Here is a 15882-nt window from a genome sequence, read left to right on the forward strand (position 1 = left end):
TATATATTATATATATATTTTTTAAATTAATAGGGAGAACGTCCACTCAGTATCTTACAGGCATGGTTGTGTCTGGATCAATACCAACGAAGAATCTGCTGCTCTATATTTTCTTTGTCTTAAAGGACGAATTGTTAATTCTCCTGTTAAAAGCAAGGAGGACTCTTGGAAAATACTGAAGGGAATGCTGAAAACCTGTGATTGCTTGTAATGTATGAATTTTAAATTAAATGCCTCCATTTATTTTCTAGGTATAAAATAATATCATTAGATGCTTGGCATGTAGACATAAGCAAAAACAAAATAACCAGGGTTGACCAGAAGGCATTATATTTCTGTGGATTTCCTACTTTGAAACACATCAAACACAAAGTCAGTGGTTATTTAGTTCAAAATTTTTTCACTTTATTGAATGTGAAGTGATTATGGAGAAAAAATTAAATTCTATGACTTCTTTTAAAGTTTTTTTTGAAGAAAAGTGGGGTTCAAGTATTCCAGCAAAGCAGTCGTGGAGAAAACATGATGTTGGAAATCTTAGTGAACGCAGAATCAGATGAACTTGTAAGTATTTTCTTCATTATGTATTTCTTTGGTGCTTATTATGCATAAAACTGTTTTAGCTGCAATGTGTTTTCCAAAGTGGTGTAACATGTAGTAACTCCAGAAGTTCACAGGAAATAAGGATAAAGTAAAGAAACACTTACACAAATTAAAGGACATGTATAATTGTGACATAATGAGCAAAAAAAATGCTGTAGGAATTGAAGAGGAGATGAGCCGTGTGAGCTAAAGATTAAGTACAGATCTGTAGGTGAGAATAGGCTTGAGCTGGGTGCTAAAAGAAAGATTATCACAAAGAGGAAAAAGCAGGGGAAAGGTATTCCAGTTGAAAAGAGTAACATGAGCTGGGAGTTATAGTAAAAAATCAGTGTGATACATTATCTTATTTTTTTTAACCTTTTTGTATGTCTGAAATTTTTCTTAATACTTTTTCTTTTTTTAGAGTAAATGTGATGTATTTGAGGAGAAGGAATAGATAAACCTGACTGAAGCAGAGGACTTGTGTTGGGGAATAGTGGAAGATAAGGTTGAAAAAAACAGATTGAGGCCAGATTATGGAGGACCTTGAATACCAGGCTAAGGAGTTTGGACTTATTTTTTCATGACTGTTATCTTGAAATTGGTATTTTCGTAAAGATTAATTTGGTGGCAATATAGTAGACTAAAGTGCATAGAAGAGAAATGGAAGAAAATGGAAAAGCCTGCAAGTTGAGGTTGTGGTTATAGAAGCCTTAGACAATAAGGACATAAACTGTGGAAGTGCTAATAGATCTAGATGAACAGGACTAAATAAAATTCACAAGTTTCATCATTTGTTCAAAAATAGGGGATGAAAAGAAAAAGAAAATATTAAATATGAATCACTCGTAGATATCAGACTAATTAACTGAAAAACAATTACTGTTTATTGGAATAAAGAAGTTAAAATGGGAGAGGCACTGGCTTGAGGGGATTAATGATCAGTAATAGAATTTTAAGTTGGTGCTAGGACATTTAACTGGAGCTGCCCTTTCAGCCTTTCTCAACAGGGTTCCACAAGAGGTTTAAGCCCTCTTGCCCTAAGTCATCCATTCATTTATAATAGATTAATTTACCTTTTGTGCATTTAGAATGGTACTAGTTATGTACCATCCTTGGAAGAATTGGGGAAATACGTAGTCAAAATTGTTTTTTTGTGTTCTGTGGTTCAGATGAAAAACTTCAGTCAAGAAAGGCAACTTATACAAAGTTGAATACCTGGAGCTAGAGCTTGTAAGGCAATAGGGATATGTAGGGCGTTAGCAAGGAAGTGATGGCTGGGGCCTCGGGGCTCATTTCCTTGAAGAAAGGAGATTCTCAGGGTTCAAGGCCCCAGCATGAGGAAGTACCCATGGGTGGAAAGGGTGGAAAAGGAACCAGTAAAAGTTACATAGTGTTCAGAGAAGAAAGAGAATAATTCCCATGTTTAGTAGTGTCACAGAAGCATGGAGTAGATGGTACATACAGTTCAAGAAGAGTGAAAACTAAAATAAGGTCTGTGAATTTGTCCTTTGGGCATCATTACTGGACTTTGAGAATTCCATTCCCGTAGGTTGTTGGAGGCAGAAGTCCAATTCCTAAGTACTAATCCGGGACTCGTTAGGTGGGAAGTCGAGGTAGCAGGTCTTAAGCCCTTGGTTAAGAAGTTTATCATTGAAAAGAGGGCTAGAAACATAACTGTAGGTAAAGAAGAGGCAGCTCATTTAGCAAATCCGTACAAAAGAAGAGAGGTAGAGCTAAAGAAGAAAGGAGCTCTTAAAGGCACTGTAGAGGGAAAGGATGTGAAGTAATAATGGATTGCCTCTAGGGCTTACAGGAAAGGATTAATCTAGGAAAGAAGGACAACTTTTCCTTCAAATGAAGGGAGGTATGGGAGAATGAAATTAGAAACAGATGTATAGAAGGGAAAAGGATAATTAAGGGAGCCTAGTTCTAATGTTGAAACTTGTTTTATTTATCAGAATAGTCATTCTTTTGTATGTTCACTGTAAGAAATGTCTAAATATAGTAAATAAAATAAAAAGTTACCCCCAAAAGTCTAAAAATAGTCATCTCTATTTGTTAAAGAAGTATTTGCTAATAATGATTAAGCATAATGAGAAGAAAAAATGTGAATCAAAATTTATATTTCAACTTCACTTTCTACCACAAAGTTGTTGTCTAACCAACAGTAATAATAATAATAATAATGTTTCCTTTTAAGAATTTTTACTTAAGGTATTATTCCATACAGAATATTTTTACAGTTGTCCCTCAGTATCCATGGGGCATTGGTTCCAGGACTCCCCACTGATACCAAAATCTGTGGATGCTCAAGTCTCTTATATAAAATGGTATAATATTTGCATATGACCTACACACATCCTGCCTTATACTTTAAATCATCTCTATTACTTATAGTACTTAATACAATATAAATAATTGTAAATACAATGTAAATGCTATGTAAATAGTTGCCAGCATTTGTTGAAACTTTCTGGAGTTTTTTTCTTTTTTTTTTAAAATATTCTCCATCAGTAGTTGGTTGAATCTGCAGATGTGGAACCCATGGATACAGAGGGCCAACTGTGCAGCATTTTATAGTTTACAAAAGCTTTTGTGTATATTATTTTATCCTTAAATAAATATTGTGAGGTAGATGTTATAACTTCTTCTCATAAAAGAAAACTGAGACTCAGTGGGATTAAAGGATTTGCCTAAGAGTCCATAGCTGAAGAGAGGCAGAACCCAATTTTGGACCTGTGGTTTCTAACTTGAAATAAGTCTAGTGTTCTTATTTAATTATACCAACCACAAACTGAAATGAATTATATTTTTTAGATTCTGTTTTATGCTATCTGATTATTTGATATGAAATAATAATAGCCCTTTTCTAGACATCTATGCTGTTCTTTTCACTTTTCTCAGTTTCCATGAGAAAAATAAGCTGATAATCATGAGAATAATAGAATCATAGAATTTTACAACTGGATGAAATTTTGTGAAGCAACTAATCCAGCTCATTAATTTTACAAATTAAAAAACTTAAATGGAGATTGGAAAAGGGACATTCACTCAGCTAGTTAGCAGCAGAACTAAGAACCTAGGTTTCTTGCTGAACATTATTTCTACTAATGTTGGCTATTATTGTGAACAGTAATACTCACATTATAGGTCAGTGTTCTTCTGTTTGATTTTACTGAAACCTGTTTTCTCGCCAAGTAATTTCATTTAGGATTAAAATCAGTGGGCCATCCTTCACTAATAACTGCCAGTGCTGTTGAAAAAATGAGAAGGAGGGAAGCTTCCTAGTGTTGAGATGTTTATACTGCAGAAAATTACTTTTAAGTTGGTCATAGTTCCCTTCTAATAAGAAGAGATTGGCAGAGGGGAAGGTAAAGTTGGTAAACTTACACAGATTCATAATAAATTAAAGAATAAAGAAAGGCAGATAAGTAAAAACAACTAAAAATTTTTTTTTTTTTTTAAGAAAGAGGACTTTCCTGGCGGTCCAGTGGTTAAGACTCCATGCTTCCATCGCAGGGGGCGCGGGTCCAATCCCTGGTGGGGGAACTAAGATCCTGCATGCCACGTGGCGTGGCCAAAAACAATTTTTAAATAAAAATAAAAATAAATAAATTAAAAGGAAAGGGAAAAAAACAAAAATCTAAAAGAACAGAAATCCTGGAAAATGTACTAGAAAGACAAAGAGTAGTTGGCAATAAAGGCACAACTTAGAGAAGTTTTAAAAACTGAATTCAAGTGGATGGAATAATTAAGTGGGAATAAAGCTGAGAAGAGCAGTTACTAATAGGGAATAATTGGCCTGAGCCATCAAATAATATTTTATATCTGTTTTAATTATTAAGGCATGGTTTTTATAGATTTTAAATACACTGTTATAAACACAAGCCAGTTTTAATTATTTAATTTTACCTCTGTAAAATTCTCTCTTGGACCTAAAACATGAATGAACTTTTCTGCTTTTACTTTAAGAGTGTAGAAAATATAGCTTCATCAGTGCTTGGGAAGTCTCTCTTTGTTAATTGGCCTCATCTTGAAGAAGCTAGAGTTGTTGGTGTATCAGATGGAGAAACTAAGTAAGATTTTATTTATAATTTTTAAAGTTTATATGTGCTTTGCTATTTGTTGGCTTTTATTCATACATTTTAACTAATATAATATTTGTAAAATATTTACACTCTATAGTGAAAATGAAAGTCCTCTAATCATACCACTATTGACAGTTTATTGTACATACCTTGAGATGCATATTTTTTTATTAGTATTTTATTTTATTTTTTAAATTAATTTTTATTGGAGTATAGTTGCTTTACAATGTTGAGATGCATATAATTTAGATGCATATATTTTTATTAGTATTTTATTTTATTTTTTAAATTAATTTTTATTGGAGTATAGTTGCTTTACAATGTTGAGATGCATATATTTTAGATTCATATATTATTTTTTCCCTTTTGCCTTCTTTTCCTTTCAGTAGCTTGGAAGTTCTGTATCCTAATTCTTTTCTACCAGTTATCATTATAAATTAGCAAATATATTTCTCTTTCTGACAAGAATAAATAGCATATGTAACCTTACCTTTTCCATGCCTTTCCCAGGTTTCATTTAAATAATATATTAAAAAACACGTATCTTCTATTCTAAAAATAATTTCTTAACATTTTATTCAAGTTCAGAATCATTTTATCAGTGATTATTTAGACAAGCTATTCTTTGTCATCTTTTACTTGGTCTGATATCTTGTTCTTTTGTTATTTTTCATGTCTAGAACTTTCTAAAGTAATTTTTTTTCAGAGAAAATGTGAGGATGTTAATGTTTTCTGAGTTACTACATATCCAAAAGGGTTTTTTTGTTGTTTTTCTCATGCATAGGTTTAGAGTTAGAGGCCTAATCCTTTTTCCTTAGATCTCTGCAAACGCATCTCAATTGTGTTTTGTTGCGTAATTTGGTTGATGAGAAGTCAGTGCCAGTATGAATCTTGAACGTTCTTTTTTAATCATCAAAATTCAGTTCCCCTGCCTTTTTGATGAAGTCCAGTTTATCAGTTTTTAGTTTTATGGATCGTGCTTTTGGTCTAAGAACTCTTCACCTAGCCCTAGGTCCCAAAGAAGATTTTCTCCAAAAAGTTTTATAGTTTTACCTTCTCCTTTTACATTTAAATCCATGATCCATTTTGAATTAATTTTTATATAAGGTATGAGGTTTGGGTCAAGTTTCATATGTTCACCTATGAATATTGAATTACTCCAGTACTATTTGTTGAAAAAACTCTCCTTCCTCCATTAGTTTGCTTTTACACCTTTGTCAAAAATAAGTTGAGCCTATTTGTATGGGTCTTCTTGTGGGTTCTCCGTTTTGTTCCATTTGTCTCTATGTCTATTTTTTATGCCCACACCACATTGTCTTGTTACTGTAGCTATGTAGTAAGTCTTAACCTTAGGTAGAGCGACTCCTTACTTTTTCTTTTATTTTTCAAAATGTTTTAACTATTTTTGGTCCTTTGCCTTTCTATATATAGTTTAGAATAAATTTTTTTATATTTATAAAAATCTTTGAGAAATTTTGATAGGAATTGTACTAAACTTATAATTTGTGGAGATTTGACATCTTTACTATGTTGAGTCTTCTGATCCAAATGGATAAATGAAGATCCATTTATCTCTCCATTTATTTTAATCTTTGATTTCTTTTATCACTATTTTGTTTCCTCAGCATACTGAACCTGTACATGTTTTGTTAGATTTATACCTACCTCAGTATTTAAAATTTTTTGGAGCAACTGTAGGTAGTATTATGTTTTCAATTTCAGTTTCCCCAGCTAGTATATAGAAATATAATTGATTTCTGTATGTTGATTTTATATCCTAGGACCTGGCTAAACTTACTTCCCTGCCTTTTTTCTTAAAGTCCAAGCCAGTTATTTTGTAGAATTCTGAATTTACCTAGTTATTTCCTCTTAGTGTCATTTAAGTTGGTCCTCCATCCCACATGTTTCCTGTAAACTGAGAGTTAGGTATAGTGGCTTGATTAGAATCAAGTTAAACTTTTTTAGCAAAACTACTTTATTGAATTTGAGAGTATTAATTCTTTAAAAATTTATATTTTTATTATGTATTTAGTTTAATTTCTTATAGAGAAAGAATAGTAATTTGTTTTAAATTTTGATTAAAATTTTTTACAAGTGTTCTGAAATTCATATTACAGTTTTAAAAAAAGGAGGCTTTTTGTTTTTTGGTTTTTTGCTGTTATACCATGTAGAAATCTTTTCACTTTGAAGACTCACACTACTAGAACTCTATATTAAACCACAAATTTGGGGGTAATATAATTTTAATTTTTAAGGTTTTACTTGGAAGAACCTGCAGGAACACAGAAGCTTTATTTGGGAAGAACTGCACCACCCTCTAAAGTGGTCCATCTTGGAGACAAAGAACAATCTAACTGGACAAAAGAAGTACAAGGAATTTCAGAATAGTGAGTGTCATAAATCGTATTTAATGTCATTGAACTAGAATGTGGTGGTCTCATGTACTTATTTTTTAACTTATTTTCCACTTAGTGTGATTACTCCGAATACTGACTGCATCTTCATTTTATGGTCTAAAAAAGTAATGAGTTCTAATTTAAAATAAAATCTGGTTAGCAGCAGTTAGAGCCTTGCCCAGTTTGTCACTAAAATACTTCATGATGTACAAAAAAAAAGAAAGAAAAGACATAATCACTTACACTAGGAATACACAGTTCATAAGTTGCCTGAATTTGAGAGTTAATTTCACTAACCATAAGGCCATTGAATTTCTTGGCCACTTGTAACTAATAAAAATAGGAGGGCATACTCTCCTTTGTTCTTCACCCTTCCCTCCTCCCTACTCCCCTACCCTCCCTACACCCAAGTCCTTTATGCTCTGAATTCAGAAATGCAAGGTCTATACCAACCAAGTAAGGAAGAAGCTAACCCTCCTTGGAATGCTGATTTTCAGGGTGCTTTGTGTCCCATGATCCCACCCTAACAGTACCTCTCCTTTTTCATCCGAACACTAGAATTCCCTAAACCAAAACAGAATAATAGAAACTGGCAGTGGCACATGAAATGGTGTTATAAATGTATATCCATCAGCCCTCCTGTTTAAACTGTAATAGCATCCATTGATAAATGGGAACTCAAGGAGATAACCTCTTCTACAATTATAGGGGCTAATACCAGGCCGTAATATCCTTATTCAAAGATGATTAAACAGGAAATATGTAAAAAGACCATGAAAAGCTATCCAACATAAAAGGAGATGAACATAGCTGTCAGGGGGAGAAGTGGAGCATTTTTGGCCTCCCAATAGTGTAAGTTAGATACCCCTGTCAAAGCTCACCTCATTCTGAATTTTCTTTTATAGCACATAAATAGAATCATAATAATAAATTTATGAGTGTGGTTACTTTAATGACTCTTTTCGTAGATAGTAGGCTCCATAAGGGTAGGGAACATATCTGGTTTTTTCACCATAATTTTAATTTTGCTATATAAAATATATGTATATATAATAACATTATTTAACTATATATGATGTAACTATATATAGTATATATTATATAATACATATATATTTGTATAAACACATATACAAAAATAAAATTATGATTTCTATAATGAGCTCAGTAGATGGTCTGAATAGTAATATGGGCATACTGAAAACTGAATCAGTGAGCTAAAATATCAAGCTGAGGAATTCCTTCAGCACATAGTACAAAAAGCACAAAGAGCTGAAAATAGTATAGTCAGAATTTCTGATATCTATCTGATAGGGGTTCTAGAAAGAAGAAATGGAAAGGAGATAAGAAAATATCCCTCAAATCAGGAATCAGCACACTTTTTCTGTAAAGGCCAAATAGTAAATACTTTAGGCTTTGTAGACTTGACAGTTTTTGTCACAACTTCTCAACTCTGTTGTTATATCACAAAAGCAGCCATAGATATTAAATAAATGATTGACTGTGTTCCAGTAAAATTTTATTTATAAGAATAGGAGGCAGTCTGGATTTAGCCCGTTACCATAGTTTGCCAACCCCTACTTTAGACTGAAAAGGCCCACTGAATGCCCCTCCCTGTCAATCTCTATTTTCTGTCTTTCTGGATTTACCTATTCTGGATGTTTCATATAAATAGAGTCACATAATATGTGACCTTTTGTGTCTGGCTTCTTTCACTTAGCATGTTTAGGGGGTTCATATACATTGTAGTATATGTCAATAATTTCTTTTTATGGCCAAATATTTCATTGTATGGATATACCACCTTTTGTTTATGCATTCATCTGTTGGACATACGGCTTCTTTCCACCTTTTTGCTATTGTGAATAGTGCTGTTATGAGCATAGGTCTATAAATATTTGTTTGATTACTTGTTTCCGGTTCTTTGGTTACATACTTAGGAGTGGAATTGCCAGGCTGTTTGGCAGTTCTCTGTTTAACTTTTTGAGGAACTGTGAAACTGTGTTCCGCAGTGACTGCACTGTGTTACATTCCCATCAGCAGTATACAAGTGTTCCAGTTTCTCCACATCCTTTCCAACACTTCTTTTTTTTTTTTTTTTGGCTGCTTTGGGTCTTCGTTGCTATGCGGGCTTTCTCTAGTTGTGGTGAGTGGAGGCTACTCTTCGTTGCAGTGCGCGGGCTTCTCATTGTGGTGGCTTCTCTTGTTGCAGAGCACGGGCTCTAGGCGCACAGGCTTCAGTAGTTGTGGCACACGGGCTCAATAGTTGTGGCTCACGGGCTCTAGAGCGCAGGCTCAGTAGTTGTGGCACACGGGACTAGTTGCTCCGCGGCATGTGGGATCTTCCCAGACCAGGGCTCGAACCTGTGTCCCCTGCATTGGCAGGCGGATTCTTATCCACTGCTCCACCAGGGAAGTCCCCCAGCACTTCTTGTTTTCAGTTTTTTGTTATAGCCAGCCTAGTGGGTATGAAGCACAGGAGTTTCTTATAACTCTATGAGTTCTTATTTAATCTTACAGACTTTGGGAAAGGTAGCCACAGGATAATGCAAAAAGTCTTAAGTTAGGTACTCAGAACTGCTAGCATATTTATTTAAAGTTTATTTAAGCATTTGATTATGAGTTGGTAGTTTGAATGATGATTATCATCTTAGAATATATGCACACTCATACACATCTATATTTCTTTTTTATTTTTTCTTTGAGCTACCTGAGAAGAAAAGGAATAATAATAAATGAAACATCTGCAGTTGTATACGGTCAGTTACTCACAGGTCGTAAATATCAAATAAATCAAAATGGTGAAGTCCGTCTAGAGAAACAGTGGTCAAAACAAGTTCTTCCATTTGTTTATCAAACTATTGTCCAAGTAAGTCTCCATCAGGTCTCAATTCTATCTTAATGTACACTGTTGCACACTGTATAAAGAAAACACTATATCATATTAATATGCAGCAATATATAATAGATATTATTATTTAATGTAATTTGCAAAATACTGTAGTGTTTAAAAGGAGTATAACATGCTCAGACACTCATTCTGTGTATGGTTAGGAAGCTTTTCTTTTGTATTTATTTATTTTTATTCTCAAAAAAGGTTTGCTTTAAATAAATTAGTAAATACAAAAAGCATTTGCTTTTGTGTTTGTGATCTTAGATGTTGTAAGGGGACAAAGTTTTTTAAATGCATGTAGTGATCATGTAATTTGGGGGAAACAGTATAGCATAGTGATTAAGAGTACTGACTGAGTTGACTTCTCAGCCATATGACCTTGGGCAAGATCACCTTCTTTCTGTGCTTTAGTTTCCTCATCTATAAAGTGGGGCTAGTAATGGTCTCTGCCACAGAAGGTTGTCTTCAGGATGAAATGAACTAATAAATGTGTAAAGTACCTAGAAAAGTGTCTGGCATATAAGGAGATAATAAATTTTAGATTCTGGTATTGTTATGTAGAAAATCTTTACATTTGACGTTTGTAGACAGCATAGTCATAATCCCATAGGAAAAAATCTTGATATGCAGTCTATAGAAATTTTGACTGTGATGATTCACTTTTATATTTCATTCTACATAGGACATCCGAGCTTTTGACTCCCGTTTCTCCAATATTAAAACATTGGATGACTTGTTTCCTCCTAGAAGTATGGTCTTTATGCTGGGAACACCCTATTATGGATGCACTGGAGAAGTTAGTACCTGCTATTATTACTAATTAAATTTCCTTATGGTTTCAAGTTAATACAGTTATTTAACTTCTTTTCATTTAGGCATAAAATAAAATGTAATACTGAAGGGGAAAAAAGAAAGAGTTCATTCATCTAATTTATAAACACAGTATTTGGCTACATATCTTTAGTGTTGAGCACACTGAGATCAGGAGGTGGTGGAAGAAGAATTCAGGTTCTAATCTCTTTTTTCATAGGTTTATATATTGTGGTAGTATGGATGAAGCAATTCTGAAATTATTTTCAATGTATTATTGAGTTGATGAATTTATAAATGTGTTGATGTTTTGGGAAACTCCAGCTCTTACATGAGAAAAGGTACTTGTAAGTATAGAACAGGAGAATGCAAGAAAGAACCTGTGGGGACAGATTAGAATTGGAGGTATTAATGTGAACTCATGATTGCTAAAATACTTTATACGTGTGTATGTGTATGTATATAGGCACATGTATATGGGTATATTTATGTATGTTTGTAGATAAATGAATGCATATGTGCCTATACATACATATATTTTCTAGCCCTATTTGCTCGTAAGGATTGGAAGCAAAGACACCCTGGTAGCATGTAACACCCCGATCTTGATCTCTAACACCATATCCCACTAAAAGGAACTGGCCTTCTCAGAGAAATGGCTGATTACAGGGCTGAGGCAGAATAAGTACAAGATGAGCCTAGAACCTCTAGTTATGCGGGAAAGCAAGGAGGTACTCACAAGAATGATGTGAGCATATCACAAACACAGGAACCAGGTTGAAGAGGCGCCTACCGGCCAAATCTGGGACCGTTTAAGTACCAAAATAATCGAGTACATATTGAATTATAAACCATCAGGGGCGGGGAATAGGAATGCATGATTCCATAGTGATAATAAATAGGTAAATAAATGGAGAAAGGAAAGGCTTTTGCTTATATTATCATCTCAAGGATAATTGTGGAGGGAATGAGGGAGTTGGAAAACCATCATTTAGCAAGCATTATGATTCAGATTGAATCAGGCAACAATCATCATTGGAAGCTAAATCTAAGGGGAATTTTTGATCAGGAGCAAGATATTTTCATGGTCTTAGAAAGTGTCTCCCCACAGATTGTTTATTTAGTTGCAAGGAAAACAAAAAACTATAATTGTGCAGTAAAGAAATTGAGCAACATCTTGATTGTATGATCAAAATTAATATAACAGTGAGGAACAGATGAACATCATGTACCTCCAGATGGGGTACCCTACAAAGGACACATCCTCTGTGCACTATTCTGGCTGAGAATATATAACATTAACCTAATCATGAGAAAGCACTAGACAAATCCCAAATGTAGAAATGTTTTTAAAAAGTCAGGGTAGAGAGGGAGGAATGAACTATATTCTTCAAAATGTCAGTGTGTGAAAGACGAAGGCTCTGGATATATTCTAGATTAAAAGAGGCTAAAGAGATATGACAACTAAATGCAATATCTGATCCTTGCCTGATCCTGTAGTAGAGGGAGTAAAGAGTTTTCTATAAATATAGGTCACTTTTAGGTCAACTGACAAAACTGGTATATGGACAGTGGGTTAGATAAAAGTATTGTGTCATAAATTTATGTATTTAATAACTGTACTGTGGTAGTATAATAAAATATCCTTCTTCTTAGGAAATTTGCACCAAAATATTTAGGGATAATGGACATGATATATATAATATACCCTCAGAAAGTCTAAAAAAATAATTATGTGTATGTAAATACACACATAGAGCACAAATGTTAAATGGAGTTAAATGTCGATAATAGATGAATCTGGGTAAATGTTCTTTGACTTGTTTTATTTTTGCAACTTTTTGGTAGTTTGAAATTATTTGCAAATTAAAGTTAATTTTTTTTAAAAAGGCTGGTTAACAACTGGTTAAAGCAAGGTACAATGACTCAAATTTATAATATAAGCACATCCACTTACAAATACGAAGAAAATTTCCACTATCTACTTTTATTGTCTTACTGTATTTCAGAAATAATAAACACTACTCAAATAAGTAGAAAAACAAGTAAATAAAATGTAGTGAAAGAGACTAAAACATACTGTGATTTTTTTTTTTTTCTTTCCCCCTCCAAGGTTCAGGATTCAAGGGATGTGATTACAGAAGGCAGGATTCGTGTGGTTTTCAGTATTCCATGTGAACCCAATCTTGATGCTTTAATACAAAACCAGCATGTGAGTACTATAGTCCGTATTATTTAATTTAGAATTGATTACCTTTAAAAATGTTAGAAGGAAAAAAAAAATGTTAGAAGGATATTTTTGGTCCCTCCTTTGAATTATTGCAAATATTTTATTTAACACTGATTAAATTCTCTCACAGTTGCATCTAATATTAGTTAAAAATAAGTGGAATCTGTGCTCAAAACTTCATGCAAATCTTTGGGGGAAAAAACTGCTGAAATCCCACTATTAATCTATAATGGTGGTTGTTAATGGTTGTTGGTAGTGTGGCTTGTGGGATCTTAGTTCCCTGACCAAGGATTGAACCCAGGCCCTCGGGAGTGAGAGCCCGGAGTCCTAACCACTGGACCGCCAGGGAATTCCCAGTGGCACATTGATTAGCATACCCTCTGGGAATAGACTTGGGTTTTTTTAAACCTTTCATAATTAATCAAGGTCTGCATTTTTAGTTACAAGTAACAAATGACCTTCTTGCAAAGGTTATATGTCTCTACTCAGCTAAATATGAACAGTCCCTAGAGAAAATTGGGAAACTGCACTTAAGTTCATGGCACCCTTTTATTTTTCTCTGTTAAAATAAGGGGATGATCCCTATATCTGTCATTTGTTTTTATTGATTGATTAGATAATTAACTTGACTGAAATTAATTCACATTCAGCCAACCGTTGCTACTTATATTTTATTTTTGCTAGTAGTAAAAATCTAAAACTTTATTTCCTGCGAAATGAATTTAAGGCATTAAGCGTCAGCATACCCATGAGGAACCTTTATGGAAAGCAGAGAAGTCCCTAAAGTCTTGCCATCAGGTCTCTTTTGGAGAAATAATTCAGAAGGCATAGTCAGGAAATCAGGAGAGTGGCCCTTTAGATGAAGAAGGTGGAACTCTTTTTGGGAGTCAGTGGAGGCAGAAGAACTTGTTGCTTCATCCCTGGCTTTTTTTAGATCTGACAGAGCCTACCCAATTCTAAGGGTACAGTGTTGCTAGGCGTGCTTTCTCCAGTATACTTTCTTTCTCTTTACATATCTTCTTTATCTTTTACTCAAGCCTTCTTTCTCTACTTTTTATTTTATAATTTCTAGGATATTTGTGGTGATTTAATTAACTTTAACTATACCATAATCCAATATTTTTCAAAAGGAGTACTAATTGTCTTTTGAGCAGGACTACTATGTATTAAATAGGACTGCCCTGTATATGGCAAGACAATTGGCATCTTGGTCCCTGGACACTAAGTGTTCTTAACCTGTGTTAATTATTGTAACTGAATGTGCCTCAACACATTTTCAGATGCTTATTAGAAAAGTGGTACTACCTGTGATAGAGAACTATTGCCTTAATTCTTCCTTTCTATTCTGAAATTATTTCTAAATCTGATAATATTTTTGATTGTGTTGCATTCTTTACTAGCATATTAATGTATTTTAATAGTGACTTTATGTTCCAGGCCACTAAAAAAATTTATCCATTTAGGGGTCATTGTAGACATGATCATTAAAAAAATAATGGTGGCAAATAATTCCTTACCAATCTCCATAAATTTTGCTTTGCTGATGATAAAATATCCTTACATTCCCATGAAATAAGAATATAAAATATTTGTATAATTTATTAAATATAGTATATTTATTATATTTATATATTTGTTTACATGAACATAGTATATGAAATCCATATAAAATAAGTATGTATTATTATTATTACATACATAATGTTAGGAGTATATGGTAGCTTACCATAGTTGGTACTGGATTTGTGAGTAATTTGCTTCCTGGTTAAAAATTGTATGATCTGATAATTTTTTTTTTAATTTGACTGTCTTCATAGTTTCTTCCCGTAAGTACACAAATAAAGGTTACATTTCATTGACTGAATTATATTAACAGTGTATTAATTATGAGCCTATTCATACTTATTTTCATATGATAATAAATGATTAGGGGAAACAAATATTACTTATATCTATATATGAAGGACACTCAGTTTTGCTCAGTAGCAACTATTTTGATGACATACTCATGTTTTAATTCAATGTAATAATTATCAAGACCTCAGTTTTTCCCAGGTATTTTACCAGGTCCTTCACCAGGTCCTTCTTAGAATATGAAAATTAATTTTTAAAAAATAGTTCTAGCCTACAGAGTTTGCCATTTAGTACTTACTGTAGAGTTTATTTCTTGAGGCAGTTTCACAAACTGTATGTTTCCTCCCCCTTTCATTCATCCTTGGGAGTTCTGTTCTTTAAGGAGAGAGAGGAGCAGAAATATTCTGCCTATAAATCCTTTAAAAAAACCAGGGTGGGGGGTAATAGGTCACTTACTTTTGAGAATCCTTACATTGCCACAATCCAAAATGTTAGTGATGTCTTATCTCCAGATTTTAAAGGTGAAGAAATGCTGCTTTAATGCTTTGTGTTTCCATAATTGACCTTTTTGTTTTTATATTTAAAGAAATATTCTATAAAGTACAACCCAGGATATGTGTTGGCCAGTCGCCTTGGAGTGAGTGGATACCTTGTTTCAAGGTTTACAGGAAGTATTTTTATTGGAAGAGGATCTAGGAGAAAGTAAGTTTATGTTAGAGAAATTTACTTAAAGTGGCAGAAAAAAATTAAATAATAAAGATAAAATGGTTAATATTTCAGTATTTATTTTCTCTTATTAATTGCTCTGAATCTTCTTTAAAAATTATGCATAGATTCCTCTGATGGTGATCTTTTATCTAAATGGCACATGCTTTAGGTGGTTGGAAAGACAGTTCTTATTTTTAGCAGCTAACAAATTGAACCTTGAAAAAAGGTATCAGAAGGTGTGTGTGAATCTCAATTATATATTCCCCTGCATTTCCTTATTTCATTCTCCTCTCAATTACATAATCTATTTGTATGCTTTGT

The 15882-nt window shown here is 33.3% G+C and overlaps 1 protein-coding gene across 4 annotated transcripts in view; it reads left to right on the forward strand.

Annotated features, from left to right (window-relative positions):
• XRN1 (5'-3' exoribonuclease 1) overlaps nucleotides 1–15882 on the forward strand; it is a 94838-nt gene that overhangs the window by 34019 nt on the left and 44937 nt on the right. For all 4 annotated transcript variants that reach the window (XM_061193599.1, XM_061193602.1, XM_061193601.1 and 1 more), the window contains exons 17-24: nucleotides 252–372; nucleotides 463–561; nucleotides 4555–4658; nucleotides 6926–7057; nucleotides 9773–9935; nucleotides 10642–10755; nucleotides 12883–12981; nucleotides 15440–15555. In XM_061193599.1, coding sequence (XP_061049582.1) covers nucleotides 252–372; nucleotides 463–561; nucleotides 4555–4658; nucleotides 6926–7057; nucleotides 9773–9935; nucleotides 10642–10755; nucleotides 12883–12981; nucleotides 15440–15555 — 948 coding nt within the window. The remainder of the gene's footprint in view (nucleotides 1–251; nucleotides 373–462; nucleotides 562–4554; nucleotides 4659–6925; nucleotides 7058–9772; nucleotides 9936–10641; nucleotides 10756–12882; nucleotides 12982–15439; nucleotides 15556–15882) is intronic.

Source organism: Eubalaena glacialis, chromosome 6, assembly GCF_028564815.1.
Source record: "Eubalaena glacialis isolate mEubGla1 chromosome 6, mEubGla1.1.hap2.+ XY, whole genome shotgun sequence".
Classification (NCBI taxonomy): domain Eukaryota; kingdom Metazoa; phylum Chordata; class Mammalia; order Artiodactyla; family Balaenidae; genus Eubalaena; species Eubalaena glacialis.